At 43.7% G+C, this 22,403-nt stretch overlaps 1 protein-coding gene across 1 annotated transcript in view; it reads right to left on the bottom strand.

The window, feature by feature from the left end:
• The window catches only part of cntn3b (contactin 3b), a 70,970-nt gene extending 56,906 nt beyond the window's left edge, over positions 1-14,064 (bottom strand). Inside the window, exons 1-3 of the mRNA XM_030091113.1 lie at positions 14,018-14,064; positions 4,464-4,600; positions 768-903 (exon numbers count right to left, since the gene is read on the bottom strand). Coding sequence (XP_029946973.1) covers positions 768-903; positions 4,464-4,600; positions 14,018-14,028 — 284 coding nt within the window. The 5' untranslated portion in view covers positions 14,029-14,064. The remainder of the gene's footprint in view (positions 1-767; positions 904-4,463; positions 4,601-14,017) is intronic.
• Between the last annotated feature and the right edge of the window lie 8,339 nt (positions 14,065-22,403).

Here is a 22,403-nt window from a genome sequence, read left to right as displayed (position 1 = left end):
AAATGTAAGCATTTAACAGAGAGTCACTCACAAGGTTATTGCCTCTCCCCCCGCTGCTTGCTGTGCATCTACATGGTGCTGACCAAGCTCCGAAATACAATCTACCATCACCAAAAGAAAAAAAAAAAAAAGAAACTCAGAGCCAGCTGCCATTTTCTGGCAGGCTGGAGACTCCACCAGGGGAATAGCCGGAGAGATATCAAAGGATCTCCGGTGCAAATGAGTCACTGGAATCTCCTAATGATTTCTTAAGCCGTGCACCATATTATAAATCATCAGCTCCAGTTTGCACTGTAGCTTAAATCTTATCATTAATAAAGTTAACCCCGCTCATATCTGCGGTGGCGGCGTTATTCATCAACCGTAGTGGCGACTCGCTGACTCCCAACTCCACATCACAGCGCCGCCTGGAAACAGATAAGCCTTTTTTCAATTAGAGATGGATGCTCAATTAAGCAGCTGCTCTTTGAAGCCGGCCTTTTTGTTGGATGGCACGTAATCTCTTGGCGCATTCACGCCCAGAAAACGTTGTTCTTTAGCAAATCAATGGCAGTCAGCGCTATCGGTAACCCCCCCCCCCCCCCCCCCCCCCCCCCCACACACACACACACACACACACACACTTTTATTTCTGCAAAAGTGCAGACAAGAATTCGTGGGCAATTAAGCAGCATCGAGTTTTTGCGGGCTGGGGCGGCGGCGGGGCGAGGTGGCGGCGGGTCGAGGCCGGGGCTTGTGGGGAATGTAACTTTGATGTGGTAATTTACCTGTACTGCGGAGGAGGGCTCCCCTCTGCCGCGCACATGATGGTGGCCTGGTGGTCCGGGGAGTTGATTGGTAAAATGAGGTCACTTGGCTCCGTCCTCCATCTTGGCCCTTGAAATATGACATCCTCTGTACAGGCTGCAGAAAAGGAGAGAGAGTCCGTCGTCATGCAGGCGGGAGAAATGCGTCCCTTCACCCTCACGAAGATAACCTGGGAAGAATGCAGTGAACACACATCCTGTGGAGGGAAACAGTTCATCTCGCTGAAAAATATCAACTTCCCCGACACACACTGTGAATGCCTTTTTCCAATATGTTACACAGCATATCACCTCCTGCTCTCCGAACGCCGTTGCTCTTTAATGCACCCCGACTCCTCATCATGTGTTGTGTACATTATTTGCTGGCTGTGCTGCAAAGAAAGTAAATCCCACTTCACCATTGTTAGGCATTAACCGCTAATGCTGACATATTTGGAATCAGTTCCTCTGCACGCTCCAGCATTTTTTCCACAGGAACCCGACACTCGAAATAGCGAGAGCGGTGGGGAAAAGAAAAGAAGGACCATGGCACTTATGTGTATTTACTGCAGTTTTGCATACCGGGCCAGTTTTCCACAGCGCCTGGACTCTCCGTGTCACTTTATCATCATGATAAATCAGCATTATGCTGCTGGCGTCCTTCATGTGATTTATGCCCCTCTTTTCCTGACTGCCTTGTGAAAACACAAGAAATACTACGCGGAACACGTTGTTTTGATTGCACTGTAACTGTTTAGCTAGCCAAGGTGTTTGTGAGTTCCTAATGGAGTCGTGGAGAAGCCGCTAATCCCGAACCCTGGCGTCTGACATTAATTCCTTGCCAGAAACAACATCGTAATGTCACACAACAACAGTTGAGGACTCAAGTCGAGTGCCTAAGTCAACAATTGCTGTCGGAAGCAACACATTTTCCTCTTTAATTAGTGAGTCCCCGTCACGTGACGGGGCGGATAAATAAAGCCAAACGGTCTATTTTCAGAATATCTATGTCATACTACACATGCACCAGTTAATTGAGGCCATAAGGATCTGCCAGCAGCCTAAAAGGAACGGATGTGGAACACAATCTGGTACTAAATGAAAGCAGAGTCAACAGACGGCCAGAGTAGGCCTAATTAATATCCTACTGCTAACAGATTGCAGCATGTGGCTAGCGGTTCTACACGTGGTTTTAGCCGGTAATAATGTGTCAGGCTGAAAAATGAGACGGGACCCTTGAATCGCAGCTTCAACACCATCCGCAAGCGAGGGAATCTGTGAAAAACTTGGACTGCGATCTCAAAAACTTTCGAGACATCGTTGCACAATGAGCTGTTAACAAAAGATCAAAGGGTGCATCGCTACGCCCAACTGTTTGCTCCCTCAGCCCCCCGATGTAAATTTGCATGAAAAGGCACCCAGGCAAACATCTGAAGGTGTCAGTTTATTTTGGAGAAGTTGGCACGTCGTCTCAGAATGTGGAGCCAGGCGGCGTGTCACTTCAGATGTTGATAATGAAGCAGCTGTACTGTTTTTTTAGAGGCGCTTCCAGTGTACGATCCCACACGCCGAATAAGAACTAGCACCTACAGGCACAGCCCTGTTAAAAAAAAAACAAAAAAAAACACTTGTCCGCTAGGAAGGTGAGACTGCTTGGATCTCACTCCCTCGGGGACAGGGGCGTGAATTACCCATGAGCCAGTTTGAATAACATTCATTGGGATTTACAATGTCATCCGAACAAGGGCTGACATTCCAGCCGAGCGTCGCTGCTTCTCCCTGCTCCGGTCCCAGGTGGCCGCGCAAGGGCACAATGAGGCAGGGTGGCAAGTAGATTGTGCTAAAACGCGGGGCCGGATTCGCTGCTTGGATGGCGATAACGATCTGGACAGGCCGTAAACAGGAATGGGGATTGGACTCCCAGTTGTCTCTGGCAGTGTACTGTAAATGTGCCGAGGGGACGCCGCTCTGGGGAACGGCGAAGGGCATCGAGCTGGAACGCTGTTTGTGTAACGAGCGCAACTTAATCAGCTTCGGTTGGGAAGTTTTTCTGAGGTTATTTAGAAGTGCTCTGATGATATCCTCTCATTGCTAGAAAAGCATATGTTGTTTTTGTTTGTTTTTTTTTGTAATCGAAACACCACATGCAATGACTGAGACACGTGTCGGTCTGTCTCTCCTTTAACCTTCACTTCCTGCTCGGCGGGACGCAGAGATCATAGGAGAGGCTCGAGACTGAAGCTGTCATAATTAGATTCACACACGTGGAATCAAACGGAATCAGTCACTTTCATGACCCTTCGGTAGATGTGGGAAACTGCCCATTTCCTCGCCTTCCTTCACTCCTGTTCGCACAGAAACGTTCTGAACGTTCCATTTTGGCTGTTCGTTTATCGACCATGGCACTGGGAGTCACTGAAGAGGGTCTCCAGAGTGCTACGTTTTTTTAAATGCTCCTTCCACTCTTGTATAAATTTGACTTTTATGACTTTTCTCTCCACTATTGTTGCGGTCAATAGTCTTTCTGCTATGAGTAGATAGGCAGCAATAACAACAGAATATTCCAGAATAAAGCAAATGCTGCTCAGATTTTCTTTAACTATTCTATGAAATATAGTACACCATGCCCTGTATTAGTGGAGATACTTGTTTTACAGATGCCCGTTACAGATTGGGTCTATACGACGAGTTAGGACGGCTAAAAGGAGCTGGAATGTTTAAAATGTATGATTCTTTGTACATATGCTTGGGTGGTTGAATTATACTACACAGCTGAGCAGGTTGAGTTTAGGGTTTGGAGTAAGGGTCCTCGAGCTGCAGCCTCCACTCCTCAGAGTTTAAATCACGTGTACTTCAATGCTAATTTAGAACTGGGTAGTCAATTCCTTGATGTCCTAAAATTTGTGTTATTATAATATTAATGGCTGTTAATAGCTTTTGTCATGCCAGCTTTTAAATCACAATATTTTATGTCTTTCGGCATATAGTCTGTTTCTGCTGTTATATTAATGAGCTTAGGATCAGGCTTTAAGATCTAAATGCATCAATACGTTCAGCTATGACAAATTCAGCAATTAAATTGTGTGTTCATGAAATCATTTACAATTTTAAGTGAAAATGCATAAAAATGCAAAATGCAAAAACAAAAGATTACAATTTACACATTTTTTTGAAAACCATGTCTGTTTACATGGAAATGGGAAGGCTGAAAATGATGCAGTTCCCAGCTGGTGCTGTTGGTTGATTATATATTGAAACCACACACACATGCACACAGAGATCAATAACCCATAAACATTAACAATGGCGAGTACACGGACATTCGTGTGGGCAGACGACCAAGTTGAATTACCGTCAACTAGAGAAATACCATTCGTTGTCCATCTGCTCACACCTGCAGAAGAACTTTTGGACTGAAAACGTCCTGTAAACAGGGTCTGAACGCACATCCTGACCGTACACTCAATCACACTGATTGTGAGTGAGAGAACATGCAAACTCTGTGCCAGGAGTCGAGCCCCGGTTGTTCTCCTGCTGAGCCTTCTAATCCCTGCTCATATTCATTCTGACACTAATAAAGAACAAAAGAGCAGAAGAAATGCATTTCGAAAACCGACATGAACCCAGGACAACAAGAAACAGATAGATTTAAATATAACATGTGTTAAAATATCTTACCTGCAAGGCATCCGGTGAGTGATAGCAGAACAATTTGTTTCCATGGTAACATCATCTTGAGTTGCCGAGGGCTAATAAGACTCTCATCCAATTGCTTGTGAATGGAAGGTTTCTCCCTTGAATGCGAGAATTTTAATCTGAAGGGAAAGTAATTATGGAAGTGATTAAAATGTGACATTTTGATCCAAATGCGACAAGCATTCAACAGCAAAAAAATAAATAAACAACCAAAAAACATGATCACAGCACTGCTAAGTTACGTAATTGGTTCTTATTATTTTTGAGTTGCTGTAAGTGAATCTTGAGGAAGTGAGAGGCGACGGATGGGAGAAACACACACACACAGACACACACACGAAAGAGAAAAGCCAGAGTATAAAACCAGGCAGTGATTTTTTTTCCCCCCTATTCAGGTGGCACAGAAGAAGAAACAGCTGCTAAATGGGTGTGTTTTCTTTAACTGTGCGTGTTTCTCATCCCGCCTAACAAGCTCTATTCGGCTGCTTTAAAGCGAAGCGGGGAAGGAAGTGATTGACCTCAAAAGATGCTTCTCTCTCCCAATTTGACTATTAATAGGAGCTGGCAGACTGTGTACCAGCACTCCACAAAACGCCACTTCAGACTTTAACAAAGAGTTTGGTGGCAGGCCGGCTGAATGTAAGCAAAGTGACTGTTTTCATTTGGGTGTACATAAATCACGATTCCTCAAGATCAACTAAATAAAATACAAGAGGGCCACGCACCAAAACAGTAAAATAGACGGTGTTGACTGACATTGTGAATGCACTGCAGGAGGAGAGGGATGTGTCATCCCATACCATCGCTGTCAAGATAATTATTACTTCAAAGGGGGGCACTGCATTTATTTTACACATCAAACTCAGTTCACTTCATGCGAAAGCGCTCCTCGGTTCAATATGCTGCGCTCACTTTGAGTCTTTATGTATTCTCAGATGTTGTTCTGCTGTATTGTTACTACACCCACCGGCCACATTATTAGGCACACTCACAGAAACCAACGTAAAGCAGTCCAGTCCTGATGCAGCTCAAATCTGTAACTCACCACTGTATTCTCTAGGATTCCTCTCTGTAATTTCCTGCATTTACCATCTGCATGCCTAAATGTGGTCTGGCTTTCACAGAAATACATCAGTCTCATGATTTAAAGTTGCAGATCATCAGGTGATTCCGCCATTTGCAAAAATTTTTTCCACAACTGCGGCAGTAAAAAGGGCATGGAATTAATCAAGTTCAGTCGGTGTTTTGCTATATGTTCTGCACAGGTTGATACTGTGATGAATATCTGATGTATTGTATAACCCACAGTTAGCTGAGATTTCCTCCAGGGTGTCACTAACTGGGACCTGGACGGATGGACGAGAAGGAAACTCCTAAAATGAAGGCACTCAGGTCTATTAATGGGTTTCACAACATCATCAACAGGAAGAATCCGTCCTTGTTTTTGCACTCAAATGTGTGCATTTCCAGAGAAAACATGTTATTTTTCATTTGAGTGGTGTTTCACGTTTACATGACAACATTTTGAAAAGGATGTAGTTAGCATGCTGCACCGCGACTTGGTGCTGTCGGTTATTTGTAATGAAACCACACAAACACGCGGAGTGAGAAGGCATTGGAGTGCTTTCAAAAAGTTGTTTTCAGTGGCTGTGCTGTCGTGTAAACCCAGTTTTTCGTTTTCACTTGAAAATACTGTCATAAATGGGAACTTGAAGTCATGTTTTTCTTCTGAGGCCACAGTCCTTGAACGTTTCTCTGTTTTTCTGTTAAATTGTCGTTAATTTGTGTATCATATATGCCCCTTTTGCAGTAGCTCTTGATTTTGCACGGCTGTTGCCTGCTGCTGATCTTCTAAAAGTTTTCTTAAATCTCAATGAGGCTTCTTGGTTAAATGACGGTACATAAATAAAACAAAGGTAATGCTGTTTAGTCTTGGTTGAGGGGTTTTAATTAAACTCTGTGGTCATTGTGGAGGTAGTGAATTGCAGTGGTGTTCAGCGAGAGCACACTGCATCAAGACAAGTCTAAAATACTGTAAGACGAAATGCAAAGTATTCCAACATTTAGCTTCAGGTTTTGCAAATGTGCCTAATGAAGTGGAAAGTGTTTTTATGCAGCAGCACTTTTCTGAGTGGTTCTCATCATTTTTGTGACTCCCTATCTGGAGGAAGCAGGTTAACTCGCCTCCGTCTTAAAGGAAGGTGAAATAACCGAATCAACTTTCATCAGATGAAAGAAAGATTAACATTATTGACAGGTCTTACAATTATAGGTGTGGACAAAGTGGGATTCAATGGTTACTCGGAGTCAGTGTTTCCAGCAACGTCTATTGAAAAGTAGTTCAATGCCATTAAGAAATAAACCTCCAATTAGTATAACAGCTCACTTTACATCAGACTATTATTATTAAATTATACCTCCTGTTGGAAGTGTGTGTGTGTGTGTGTGTGTGTGTGTGTGTGTGTGTGTGTGTGTGTGTGTGTGTGTGTTTTATTCACAGCCTCAGTGAAAGAGAGTTGGAGTTATAAAAATAAAGCTAAGGAGAACCCATGAAATGCTAGATTTATATTTTTATTTTTTGAGAGAAATGTCACAGGATCAGGGTGAGACGTAGTTATATATTGCCAGAAAGTTTCTGAGCGTTCGGCACGGGGGCTAAGCCAGATGCTGGCCTCAGATATCAGGATTTCAAGAGCTCTCCCTTCAAAGGAGATGATTTTCAACCATTTTAATTCTTTGCTCACTGCTTCCCAGGAGGCTTATTTTATTCAAATGAAAAGATACAATTCCTCCAACATATGGCCAAATGAGTTGGAAGGTTATGCATCATATTCATTTAGAAAAATTTGACATACCGTTTATTTCTTTTGGAGAAAACATGGCAGCAACCAACATCCGTATGTAACCCGAGTGCAGATTAACTTGTTCTCTTTAATTGTTTAATACAGTTAAAAATCTGTTTTGTGTAGGTCTACAGATGGTCCAGCAACTGTGGGAATGGGGCGAGGGAGCTATTATGAAACTGATACAAACATTCTGTTTAAATTGCCTTGTTCAAAATGTTATGTATTAAAAAAAAAAAAAAAAAAAGAAAACCATCATTCTGATTTGTTAGTTAATGCATTCATTTATAGTATTTGCTTATTGTCAAACTATCTGTATTACTTATCAGTTAGCAACACGTGCTAAATCATGACTTGCCCTACTCTCTGATTGGCTCGTCAGCCCTCATGCTGACCGTCAACATCGACTAGCTGAGAGGTGCAGGAGTGGCTATACGCTATACAACCTGGACTCCACCACTGCTTGCAGTTCTGTTTTATCTTAGACTAAAGCTCCCGACTCAAAACAAGAGCATTTCTGCTTATGAGACAAAAACTCTGCATTTTAAACTATAAACCTGTTTAAGTTATACAAATGCAAACATCTGCCATTGAAAATATCAGAGTCACAGTGAGCAGAGCTGGATTTTAAAAGCACAGACTTGAACAGGCGTCTGAACAGGTGTTCACAGGCTTGACACCGAAAACGCCTCAAAAATCATATTCATCAAATAAAGTGGGTGTTGAATGAATCGGAGACAACCTGCAAATAGTGTGTGACTTCAGAGTTAATAAGGCCAGTTTCACCCTTAATGGGTGACAAGAGACAGATCTGCTTTGCTAATATTTTTAAATCTATTTATTACATGCGCTCCATCATAATTAAGCAGGATGTCAACCAGGTTGTGGTTATGAAAGAAATGCATTGCTCAGCTTCCTGCAGGCCTGGATGACGTCTAGACTGAAAAACAGACTTTTCCCTTCAGTTTCAGGGTTTTACACCCCTGCATGTGAAGTTTCTTCCAGGCTCCAAAGTACCAACTGTGACCATTTCTTGTCCTACAAGTCTGACATTTTCATCACTCAAGTGCAAATTTAATGTTTGTGGCTGTGTTAAGTCATTGCGAGCAACTCCCCAAGTGGGACTGCTTTATGGTTCGGCTATATTCCCTCTCTGGTGCGGCCAGAAGCAGACATCCAGCTCTTTATATCACACTATCAATACTTCCCATGTTGTAAAATTACACTGTCGTCAAAGATTTTATCATCCGCCCCGTCCCTATTTTAGGATCACAAGGAGCTGCAGCAGCACTCTCACCCGCGATCAATGATGCGCCTTGCCGTTAAAACTTTCTCCAAGAGAAGGTGGGACGGCTGGGAAGCTTGCACGGCGTCGTATCGGGGGCACAGAAGGGGCTTTGCTCAAGCTCTGACCTACATCACAGCCAGCAGAAACTGATACGTCTCTCAGGATTAAGAATTCAACCCGACCTCTCATCCTTACAATACAACCCTGTTGTGTGGATTAACCCAAGGCTATCTTTGGAATTCAAGACACAGACCTAAATACTAACCACTGACTTGTTTCATCAGCTTGTAACTATCGGATTTTAGCTGTGGGTTTGACACGAAAGGCACCACCGCTGCGAGTTCTCTCACAGCAGCGAGAAGGAAAAAAGAAAGGAAAAATGATGCCGTTTGCTTGATCATGACTCAGTGGTCAGCGTTGGCTTATCTGGAACATCCCGGCGCCAGTAATTGTTCCTCATCTTGTGTAATTGCAAGCCCAGCCAGATTCAGAGTGGATTTCCTGGTGTCTTTCAAAATTTAGGGGTCGTTTTGCCACTCTAAAAACCCATCACATCGGATTACACGGTTTGAGATTCCACTGGAGAAAAAAAAAGAAGAAAATGTGTGCCGCATTTTTCAGTTTGAGTGCGGTATTAACCGCCATCCGCTTTCTGAAGGATCCCACCTCGTCAACGTCATCCCCTCCCCATCAGTCCACAGCGACGGCAGCAGGAAAATCTCCTCCAAAAGACTTTCTTCTGCAAGTTGGGTGTTAGTTTACGGCACAGTCTCTCTGCTGATATAATGGATGTTTGTCCCTGAGCACAGCTTCATCCGGCAAGCCCGTAAAACCAGCGGTGATGATTTGCTTCTGACTTCTCCTTTTAAAGACGGGTTTCTCAACAAGCCAAACATTTCAGGTTTAAGTGCGTGAGGGATGTGTCATGGTGACGGCTTTGCAGCCGCTCTCTGTGCAGAGTTCACAGCGCTGTGCAAAGGTTCAGCACACGAGTGGAGAAATGCTGCATGTGCACCGGGCAGAAGCATCGGGGAGGCTGCAAATTTATTCTGCAGCGGAGGGATACATCTCCAAACATCTCCGACATGCCTGCAACAACTTCACAGTGAAGTTCATCCAAAGACTGTGTTCCATAAATATACTCCTTTCAAGGTGAAGGTTAAGGATATCTCATCTTTCATTAACTTTGTATATTGCAAATCAATATTTAATTTTTAAAGGTATTCTTGCTTTTCCAGCATGAGCTCTCACCAGCAACTGTCAGAAATTGAACAGAGGGCCCAAAATCTTCTTTCTGTGTAAAACCAAAATCACTTGAGAATCTTTACTAAGCCTCCATTAAAACAATTTGTTGTCCTTTATATTGTAGCAGCTGACTGTGGCCCCATTCACACGACAACGTTCCAAGTGAAAACATAACTTTTGCATTTTCTTTTTAGAAAAGATTACACTGCAACTTTTTTTTCCCGTTTATTTGGAAATAGCAGAAATACTGAAGGATGTAGTTTTCATGTTGGGTCACTAGTGGGTGCTGGGAAGAACTATGCACTACAAGCCTGAAGAGCGGGGGTACGCTGGACATTCGCATGGATGGACAGACGACCGAGATGGACTGATGATACAGTGACGGTCAACTGTACTGCTATGGAGTCCAGGAGAACATGGACTGGGAGTTGTGACAGTGTGGAGATCACCGTTGTAGTTATTGTACAGATTTGTACATGTGGAAAAAAACTATTTACTACAGCCTATTTACTACAGGTTTGTATTTTGACTTGAAAACGTTGTATAAAAGGCACCTATTCTTGTCTCATGATACTCTCTTTTCTCACAGAACACTGAGTACTTGTTAAAGTCTCCCCAGTATGAATTGTTTAAGTCAAAATCTATTTAAAGTAATCATTAAATGTTGGATGAAAATCCAAACAGCCAGCCACAGCCCGATCAGTCTCATAATTCTACTTATAACCACAGGAAGGCGCATTGAGTCACTGAAATTAGAATCAAAACAGGAAAGTAGAATCAAGAATACCAAATTTGATAAATGGTGGAGCTCCTTGGCATCTTTAGTAGCAGTTAGCTGAAACTCAAACAATGGTTTCTTTTCTTAAATCTCACATATGGTACCTTCCAAAGACAAAAGTAATTGTTTGACCTTCAGAAATCTGCGCCGAGGATCGACTGAAGCTTTATTAGAGCCGAAATGAAGATGGACTGAGAGAAAACAACTCCCTCTCGGCTGACGGCGCCGTGTCATGTTTATTTGCCTCAGCTTTCACCACGGAAATGATGAGCAAAAGAGCGCTCCGCCAAATGAAATGAGGCGTCACACTTTCACCTCCACAGAAGCTGAACCTAATGGAAGTCATTGGCTAAACGCATCCCTGAGCAAATGAGATGACTTCTCGGCTAGCGGGGCTGTTGTTTGGCGCATAATTGATAGGAAAGGTGGTTAAAGGCATCCATTCTGCCCCCCCCCCCCCACACCCCCAAGGGCAGCATAATTGCAAAGGAATCTAATACGTTGGAGGGAGAGGGGGAAGAAGACTTTCTATCGAAGTGGTGTGAATCACTCAAGGTCTGCATTCTGCTTATATCTGATCACGCCGAATACACAAAAAGCCTCATTCTGTCAGAGCAGCGTGGCGCGATGAAGCCGCTGCAGAATCTGAGGCATCCATCCCCATGTAGGTATTGTCTTTGGCTATCCGCTGTCATCCCCGTTAAATCACCCAGCGGGGGGAACGTGGGAGAAAAAGACCCGCCGCCACCGGGGGCCGGACTCAATCTGAACCCACAGCTGCTCTGCGCCTCTGAATGAAGAATTCACAATCGACCCCACACTCATGCCTCCTCATTTACCCCGACTGACGGAGGACTGGCACAAGTCCATTTCACACGAGCACGGGATGGGATTTGAGGGGGGAAGAAGAAAATAAACAGATGAGCGGCGGTGATTACCGAATAAAGGCGATTCTCTGCGCCGGGAGGAGAAATGAAGGAGCAAAGAGGGGAGGGTGGCTGGGGGGGGGGCACTGTTGGTATTGATTGCACCATAACTCTGCATTAGGGCTCTCAGGTGAGTGACTAATGCTTCCCGTTGGCAAATTATGCATTAAGGTTTCAAATAAAAAGGCATTTGATGTAATAGGCCCACATCCGCCGCCACCCTCTCCAAGCCAAGTCTCAACAGCTGTTACATTAACATTCATGAACGCTCCGGTCGCATGCAGCGCTCCCTCATGAGATGTTTCTCCCTTTGCATTACAGCCAAACAGTAGCCACCGTACATGTGCGATTGGCATGTCACCATGTGGGTGCATGAATAATAGAAGCGTTGAGCAGCGTCGCTGAGGTCAGGGGGGCTTCATGAAGCCATAAATACAAGCGAGAGACGCGTGAAATATCGGCGGAGTGACGAGCGGGGACGTGCCATCACTTCACACTCCATTGAAAAAGGAGAGAGAAGGAAAGAGTGATTTCACATTCACGAGTGACCTTCTGTGGATTAAAAAAAAAGAGAGAAAAACACAAACTGTTTACCACTTTAGAACTAAACATCTGTGCAGGACGGTCTGCAGCTGGGCATTTCCACGTGAAAAATCACCGAATCCCTGGAAGCCCGCCCTCAGTGCCTCCCCACGGCTGCTCCCCCTCAGCTGCTGCCTCCACACCGGGGCAGCAAACTAAGTACACTCAGAGAGACTCAGCCCTTCTACCCCCACCACCACCACCACCACCATCATCATCATCATCACCACCACCACCGGCCAGGCACATCCCCCAGACCCTCGTCCTGCAGGCAGCCTCACATGACTCCAGGTCAAGGATGAGGAGCGAGAGACACTCAGGAAGGCTCTTTATCTGCCTTCATTCCTCCCCCTTTTCTTATGACATTCAATTCGTTTCGCAGCCTTTTTCCCGGGAAAAAAGAAAAGAACAGGCTGCAGAATGTAATTGCCACTCTGGTTCAATCAAAAGGGGCTTTTGAAAGCAAATGGTGCTACAGTACAAACTCATCCCCGCACTGCCATGCTGGATATTGCCGCGCGATAGAATAATTCACCGCACGGCTTCAAAGACGAGTCGTTCGGCTGCCTTGCTTGTTATTCTCTAAATATGTGCAAAAGGATGTATAAATAAACATGAAGGGGAGGCTGGGAGGTGGAGGTATAGAGGTGGAGGGGTCCCTGCGAGAATAGGAGGATACTTTGAAGATGCGGCCGCCTGCATTTTGTCTTCCACCCTGTTCTGTCCGTTTGCGGTCTGGGTGGGAGAGGAAAGGAACGGAGCACCACTGGACAAATATTTGGTTATCAAGTCAAGAAAGAAAACTGGATCCGAGCTGTTAAGATCAATTATTTACTGAGCATCCCCTGTGGGCTTCAATTATCATGATCCTGAGAGATTTAGGAGGGAAAATATATCAGATTATCTTCAGGGATGCGGGGGATACAAGAGCATCAAGGAATGACTACTTTAAATAATCCACTATCTCTTTTTTTTTTTTCCTCCTCACATGCCCTCACAGCACAGACTGAAATAATTGCCAGAAACAAGTTGGGAGAGAGAGACAGAGAGCGATTCTCCAGGCGGACGGTCCTGATGCTGCTCCTGTGTGTGGCTGGGCACAGCAGCACCATATGGGCTTTTTGTCCTAGATGAGGAGGGGGAAATGAGACCCAGCAGCAGAAATCCCAGCAGGACCATGCGAATCAGCAGCAGCAGCAGCAGCAGCATGCATGTGAGGATTACTATCAGCATGCACCGAGCCTCTCTCACCAAATTCAAACCAAGACGTCTCAGCCCGGAGGATGCAGCTGCTGCTTTTCTTTTTTTTTTAAATTCTGTTCTACTCGGATTAAGTTGTTTGCTGCAGTTCTTCTGCATGAAACTTGCACGGACTTGTGCATGCAGGGAATAAAACGAGGGAAGAAAATGACACGCGCGCATGCAGAGATGATCTCCGGCGGGTGACTTACTTGTCCTAGGATGCAGATTTTTTCCTCTTCATTAAACAGCTGTGATTGTAATCCCACAATCCTCTAGACGTCTCGTCTTACGCGCATTTTCACACCAACTCAGAAGCCAAATAAGAATCCAGCCGAGTGTGCGTGTGTATGTGTGTGTGTGTGTTTGAGTGTGTGCGCGCGCGCTCTGCTCCGAAATTCTGCTTGGACCTCTTGTAAAAAAAAAAGAGAGAGACAGAAAGAGAGAAGAAACAGAAAATCCAGTCACAAGTGATGATTTGGGAGGGCTGGATGAGAGGCTGTTCCTCGACCTCCTTGTGTTACACTCCACAGTAGATATGGATATTAGAGAGAGAGAGAGAGAGAGAGAGAGAGAGAGAGAGAGAGAGGAGAGGAGAGGAGAGGACAGCCGTGCGCCTCTGAGCGGAGACTCACATTGTGCGCATCCCTGCGCTCGCTCGGCTCTTTGCCTCTTTGTGCGCAGGAAGGAGAAGAAGGAGAAGAAGCGCCCACTGGTGACGCGTGAAAACACCCTCACTGCACAGTAATGCGCCACCAGCCTATGGGCACCTGCCATTCCTCCGCGAGAGACAGAGAGAGAGAGAGAGGGGGGGGGGGGGGGGGGGGGGGGGGGGGATCGATAGGCAGAGACCGGACGGAAATGTGCCAAACAAAAAAGGAGGAATACAGAGAAAGGGGCTTTTTTTTCTTTTCTTTTTTCGTGTATACTTGCAAACTGCACTTCGCACCGGGCATGAACGCGCATTTGGGACGATCAGGCGACACGTGATGAGCTGTAAAGTTTAAACAGCTTCCATTCAAAGCACTGCCCCAGCAGTGGCGGTCCAAGCCCCTGAAGGCGCCCTGTGCACACTTTGATCCGGAGCCCCCCTTCATCCCACCTCAATCGCATCTGAGCTTGACCGTTAATTAACAACATTGGTGGATTATATACAAATGTTTGGTAACACTTTACTTGAAGCCCCCCTGCATAACACATTATAAATACATTCATAAAGTATTATAATGCCATTATAACATGTGTAGCTATAGTTATAAACATTCATAGATGATCACAATGCCAGGACCTAACCCTAACCCTAACCCTAACCCTAACCTTAATCCTATGCTGTATACTGCTGTATAGTGAGTTATAAAGCATTGTGATCATGTATTAGTGTTTATAACTACTTATAATGTGTTATAAAGAGGGGCTTCAAGTAAAGTGTTACCAAATGTTTTAGTCATTATCAGCTGTGTAATTCACACCAGACTTCTTTTGTTAAACCTTTCGCTTTCAAAACACTCAGGTGGCACCGACCGACCGGACACACCGAGGAAAAGCAACAAAATACAGCAGCAGACGTCACACTGCGTAAACCACTAGTCCTGATAGGTGGCTTTGACTTTCAGGGTCAAAATGGATTCAGAAGTAAATGTTCTGGAAATGAGCAAAAATCAACCACAAAATAAAATCAACAACTTGACAGAATACTTTAACACGTTTGTGGCTTGGTACTAAAACTGACAAACATGACACTGATATCTTTAAAAATGTATAAATAATAATAATTTTAAAAAAAAACGCAGACTGTCAGTCAGTAAGCATGCAGGCTCGGATGGATAAACACATTTGGAGAATAAAAATTTATTATTTTCGAAAGTTATGCCACCTTTTTCTCTCAATGTGCTTACGCTACTTTTTTCTTCTTTTTTTTTTAAGAAATAAAACCCCTAAAATGTACATGCTGGGTGGAGCCCTCTGGTGGTCATCAGGGCACGATGCATCCTCATGTGCGTCTGGCTGCGATCTGCAGTGTTGGTCAGGAGAGAGAGAGAGAGAGCGAGAGAGAGAGAGAGAGCAATCTGATTCTAAATAAGTAACTTAATAACAAATGCAGCTCCTTTGAATTTTTCTGATTCAGAGGTTTTAAACACCTTTTGCTGCTCCAGATCGGTTTTATTTGACGTAAAATCACAAAAACGAGTCTTTTGGGCTTCAAGGTTTCAGAGCAAAGTTGTGTTAAAGGAATTTAGTGACATTGATGTCTCTATAAATGAACAGCAGCGCTTCTTGATATTCCAGGAGCAAGAGGTGACACTTCCACATTTTAATGTGAAACATGGACATTCACCACTGTATTATTGTCTTTTAATTATTATTACTTGTGGACCATGCAGTGGAGCAGTGGTTGGCAATCTCGCCTCACAACGAGGAGCTTCTGGGTTCATGGGTTGTAAACCTGAACTCAGTGATTCAAGACTTTTCACAAGACAATAACACATATCTATTTCTTGGCTTCACTGGACTGTTAGGGGGAAATAAAAGGTCAGAGAAGGCTGTAACCTCTCTATTGGGCAGTCTTGGTAACCAGACAGATATTTGGTGATTTCAGAGCCGAGAAGTCAGACGAGGTTCAGAACTTCTGAGAAAACTGCTGGCAGATGAAAAGCAATTCTCCACATAACTTGACTTGGTTTGTTTGTCTGTTACACATCATTTTCCTATTCCATTTATTTCCCTAATCTTTATGTCTTCCACACATTTATGATAAACAGAGCATAAAAGTGTCTCGGAGTAAAACAGTGATTTGTTTGAAGCCCACGGCAGGTATTCTCACTTCCCCAGCCGAGTCTGCGTTGGTCTCACTGCCACACTGGAAGTGCTTGTCAGTTAATTGATGTGAATATTACCTGGCTGAGATAAACAGAGGTTCAGTGTGCTCATCGCCATCAACGCAACATTCAACCTGTCAATCAATCTGCCCTCTGTCAATCAGTGAAATGTTCCCAGTGTGCAGGAGCTGAAGTGAAACATTCTATTACAGCGCGAGCGTAGAGAACTGACTCGGCTCCTATGGGAGTATGCACATGGAAGTGAAAAACAGTATTCAGATGATCCACCGAAGTGTTTTTAAATCATGAGGGTTCGTCCAGAAGCCGCTCACCGCTGCTGCATGAGCAGTACTGGAGGACCACAGGCGAAGGTGCTCTGGAGCCTCCTGCTTTGTATAAATATGATGTCGCCTAATTTCAGTTTCATTGTTTTCATGATGCAACCATCTGAAATCACAGTGTTCTCTGCTGGATTTTTTTCTCCCCCTTCAGCTCTTTGTAAAAATGTTTTCAGGGGGATTCAATCACATGCTTATAAACACACAGGCTAATGATGCTGGATTCTGTTTGACCGGACAGCGATGAGGGGGAGAAACAAACCCTGTGAAAGTAAATGTGATTAAAGTTGCACCAGTGGTGTGCAGCACTCCTCGTGACACACTGCAGACGTTGCACCATTCGAAAGACACCGCACTGCAACTGCATGCAACCTTTCCCAGGTTCCTGCTGCTCTGGTGAGGAACTGGGTGACGAATGTTTGTGGACCCACGACCAGACTGCAGTGTAGCTGTGAGAGAGCTGGACAGTTCACCTCTGTTTGGACCTAAACTGAGATAAAATCTAAATTCAGAGTTGTGGAAAGACATGAATTAAATGTTTAATTTTTGTTTGCAGTAAATGTGTCATTCAAGATGATAACTTTACAAAACAACTTGCCATGCAAACTTTTGCGTTTGCATTGCAATGTTTTGAAAATGTTGCCCGTTTACACGGAAATGGCAGAAATGCTGAAAACAGTGTAGTTACCATGTTGGGCCACTAGTGGGTGCTGTTTTTGTTTTTTTAATGAAAGCAGAAACACATTGACAGTTGCAAGAGGACTTTATGGACAGATGATGAAGTTTGTTTTAATTTTAGAGGCGACTCTGAACTCCAAGTCCAAGACAATATGGATTGGGAGGAAAACTCTGGAGGAAAACATTGTCATTGTCCATCTAATGTCTAACTATTTATTCAGGCCGTGGTGCAAACGCATAGCAGCATTTTCAAAAAGATGTGTTCCTCCATTTTAGGGTAAATTGTATTATATATTGCACATTTCTGTTTTTTAGTTGTAGTTTATATCTTGTTGCTATATTTTTTATGCTTGTACGTATTCTCTTTTTCTCATTTTTATTTTATTTTGGATGATATATTTATTCTATACTCTTCATTTTTTTATTCAGGGTGATGTATGGCTACATCGTGCGATGGCAAAATTTTTTATTCCACTTTGTGTCCTGTATGTACGGCAGAACTGTTAAAGTCAAAGTGAGCTTTGTTTTTCTCACGATGGAGTCGGAGGACTTCGAAAAGTTCCACTTTGGGAGCCGTTTTCAAAAAGTTTTGTTTCCAGTATTTCTGCACACAGCTGCCATGTGAACAGACACTCAAAACACAAGAGAAGTTTTATCTTTTCACTTGTAAACGTTGTGTGATCTGGCCCTCTGTCATCGATCCAACTGGTAAAGTCAGAAGCTTTTGACTCAAGAAACAACGGGAGACCATTATCTGGTTAACCGCGCTGTCCCAGGTGTAGACCCTGTTAGAGGAGGTATAACAGTTAGGGGCCTTTTTTTTGTTACTGGGATTGGCCTGGAACCCAGAGCTCCACCGGAGGGAAATCTCAATGCATGAGCTTACGAAGGCATGTTGCAGAATTCTCTGCTTCCAACATCGAGGAAGACACTTTGGGGAGGAGATCCTTCTCTGCCCAAGCATGACTGTGGCCCAGTGCACAAAGCGAGCTGGATAAAAGCACGGCTGGGTGAGCTCGGAGTGGAAAAACTTGACTTGGCCCGCACGGAGCCCTGAACTTCACCTCATCCGGCACCTTGGGGACGAACTGAAATGAAGAGTGCAAGTCCTGTATCAGTGTCTGAGTGAACCGGCGTCCGTTCCAGTGAGCGGGGGCAAATATTCTGACGGCTTCCAGCTGAAAACCTCGCCAGAACACAATAAGTCACTGCATGTCTCTGAACATATTAAATATTTCCCATATTTTCAAACAACAAAACAAAATTTAACAAAATGTTCATTTTCTCTAAACAAGCAATACCCGGTTTGCGATGTTGTATCTCTGCGGCCGGTTGTGAGAAGTTTTATTTCCTGCCTTGAAGTTAGAAAAAAATTAGACTTGCACATGTCAAAAGAAAACCATAATGAGGCACTTTTCACAAGCTGGACTTTACTTTTTATTTTTATCTTAAAAGCTTTCGGAGTGGTTTAGTAGAGGCGGAATGGGGGGGTCTCTAGGAAAAAATGGTAGGGAGCCACCACTTTAAACTGTTAAGATCAAAATGTTAAATTTAATTGACCAACAAGATTCTGCACAAAGTGGTGTGATTAGACGCAGGGAAATTACACGGAAGTGAACGGCCTGTGGATTTCCACAGAAATAACGCCACAACGTGACGCTGCTGCTGTGATTCAGACCGCGGCAGCTCTGCCCAAGGGGCCCAAACAATGGCGGAATCAACATTCCAGGCTCATTCTCATTAAATCTCGATTAAAAAGACTGAGCTGCCACTTGGCACTTTGAGCCACTTTATCCACAACAATCTGATGGATGACACTCCAGATCTGGCGACTCTGGTGTCGTCAGCCGCTGTGAAAAGGGTCGGTGTCAGTTTTGGTTAAAAGTGGGATGTCTCATTTTCGGAAAAGTCTTCATGTGCCGCGCCAGCGATTAGCTTTCTATTTTAAGGGAAGCCTTGAAAGATGCACTGTCGTCAAATAAAAGAAGAAAAACAGCAGGGTGAGTGGCAGACACTCAGCTTCGTGTTTCGCCAACTGCCACTCATCACGCTAAATAAATCTCGCTATCGCCGCTTAGATAATTGCTGTTAGTTTTATCCGGCGCGATCCATTTGATTGACTTAAATATTAAAATGACGGCGATATGAATATTTAATGTTTCTGAGCAGAGGGACTGCGAGTGCGGAGAGGAGGTGGGGGGGGGTTTCAGAGGAGACTGATGGGAAATACAGAAGAGGTGAAACTCCATTAATTAAGGTCATTTGGTGTCTTATTGGTTGAGGAGAGGTGGAGGAGCCGGGGTGGGCCGGTTTGCGTTTGGGCGGGGGGGGATGACAGATCAAGGTCAGCGGCGATATGAGGCCATCACATGCACCGGCGCCGCACGTAATCCGCCCTCATCTACAGGTAACCGGGGCGGCGCGACGAGCGGCGAGAGCGGCGTACGTGCAGAGACGGCTCTCTGAGAGCGCGAAGCTTCCTGCTCCAATGTCCTCAGATTAACCAGATTCGGCTGAATCTGACCTCCTCCTGGAAAAAGGCAAAAGGAAATTAATTCTTTCTTACACATAATCTCAGGGTGACATTACATATCACGTTTTTAATAATATGCTGCCCATTCCTACACATACAATCTCAACCCCTGGGACCTCTTTGGAGATGCTAGAAATCACACACAGGGCCTGAAGGGTTTTGTTTTTTTGCCTCCTATAGATGTCAAACTCATTCAGAGCAGACTAAGGAATCCATGTCCGTAGCTCCAACTAAAAAGTTGCATTTTCAATGGCTCCGAGCCATGTTGTCATGTTGTCGGACACTCAAAACACATTTCAAGTTTTCCATTCTCACCTGAAAACGATGCATAAAAGGGACCTTTGAGCCAGTCGGGCAGGTTTCAGGAAAAACGAAGAGGCTGTGAAAAACTCTTGGTCCTTTGTGCTTTCTGTTTAAGTCGTACTGTCCATCACTGTCTTAACACTCAACCAAACTCACTTACACGCAACACTGTGATGAGCTTTACAGCATGCTGGATGAAGCATGAAAGTCTTCTTCCGCAAACCTTTGACAGATTCTCCTTTTCAGAGTGAAAACGTGTTCTGCTTGATTAGCCCGGCATGAATAGCGATGCGTATCATCGGTTTCCTGTGTGAATAGTCATGTAATTTTAACCCTTTGAAATTGGTTTGGCACAGACCTCTTGACCTGATCTTTCACATCATTTATTTCTCTTGTCCAGGTCATGCCCCCGACCGTATTTAAATTATTCTTAAACTGCATCGTGTTGATTTGGTTGCTTCTTCAGTTTCTGAGCTGGAGCAGAAAAACAAGCTCTACTTAAAAATTCTTTCTATTTGTACTGCTTATGCGAGAAGATTGTTGTTTTCAGGGCCTACAGTTGCATATTTGTTCATTCATAAGCTTTGTTTTTCCAAAGCCAGCCCCTTCCACATGCTCCAAATGTTGACATAATTATAGCGCATTTACGAGCATGTTCCATTTGACCGAGCTGAATTTATAAATCACTAATGAAAATGTATTCCTGATACTGGGAGCATGTTTCTTGTAGGTGACAAAGTCTCCATTTAGCATTTTTCAGGCTGTTACTCCATCAGAGTGACGGGCCCAGAGGCGCTTCTCTACCAGCTTCAGAGGACTTGATGGAATTTAAACCACGTCACACACAGCCATTTGTTTCAGATCCAGTATCTGTGCAGCCAGAAATATTTCTCCTCTCTTTGTTCATGTTACATGTTTTTGTCTGAAGGTGTCGGTGGAGCCGTCGGGTGAGACTTTTGAAGGAATTACAGTATTTAATGATGAAAAATAAAATAAACACCAATTTCTATATCGCTGAATGAATCCAATGAGAAAAGAACAAATAAGCTCAGTCATTACAAAAAAAAACAAAACTTTACTGGTACAAAACATTAGTTGCTCTGCTGTGTGAGGAAGGGAGGATTTTATGAGCACAACAAGCCTGAAGGTCCATTTATGAGGAGCTGTATCTTCTCCACACAGTTTCCTTTAATATCTGGACCATCAGACTTACTGTCAGACTCACAATGTCCTTTTTTCTATGTTTCAAGTTAAAATGCATTTTTTTTTAGTAGTCGTCTAATGATACTGCAATTCAAATGGCTAATGCAGATATGATCAACGCTGGCGAAATTAAATAAGTACAACAGGAACACAGAAGACATAAGTATAAAATGTGGCTTAAAAGGTAAATTATTGCACTGTATGTGGGAATGCAGTCAACTAAAAACCGTTTGGATAGAAGTGAGAAACTTAACTGAAAAGATCATTTTAAAACAGATTACATTAGATTCCAAATAATTTATAATGGCTTTACAAACATAAATTTTGCAAATAAGAAATTACTTTTATTGATGTATTGCTTCAAATTGGAAAAATATGAATAGACCTAGAACATCCCAGTGGTAAAACACTGGTTGTCTCGCTTACATTTGGAAAGGATAAAATGCATAAATAAGTAAAAGCAAATACTGAAATGACCAAGTCCAGGAGAATATGGAGGTCGTGACACTCTGGAGGGAAAACATCTTTTCATCCATTTGCCGAAAAGCTATTTATTATGACCATGCTGCACGCGTGTTTCAGAAAAGCACTTCAGAGCCAGAGCATTTTCGAAAAGTTGTGTTTTCAGGGGCGTCGAGCACCAATGCGTTGTCATGTAAACGCACATCCAAAACACAACTAATGCTTCTGGTTTTCACTTGAAAACGGTACCTAAAAAAACACGTCATCAAGACAAATGAGCATTTTACTAATAAACATCCGCTCACTGTCATGAAAAAGGCACTTTCTCAGTTTACCAGTTTCCTGTTCAAACATCTCGCCCTCATTGATTATTCGGGTGAATTTCATCTCAGCAGTTTAATCCAGGTGGGTCGGCTTCCTTCGTTTCAGCAGCTCCATCTGCAGCGCATCACGTTAAACCGTTTGGCCTCCAGGACGTTTCAGTCACGCCACTTTCTCCCCAAAATATGTTTTGTTTTTTTTTTTTATTTTCAAGGAAGGACTCCTTTTTTTATACAGGAAAAAAAAAGCAAAGCTTTTTCACATCAGCCTGCCTGGTGACAGAAAACTCTCAGTAAATAAAGGTTGAGACCAAAAGCAAGTTCACCCCTTCGTTGATTTCTTGTTTTTTTCCAACACGTTGCATTGA

Source organism: Salarias fasciatus, chromosome 5, assembly GCF_902148845.1.
Source record: "Salarias fasciatus chromosome 5, fSalaFa1.1, whole genome shotgun sequence".
NCBI lineage: Eukaryota > Metazoa > Chordata > Actinopteri > Blenniiformes > Blenniidae > Salarias > Salarias fasciatus.
This window is presented reverse-complemented; position numbering and strand designations above follow the sequence as displayed.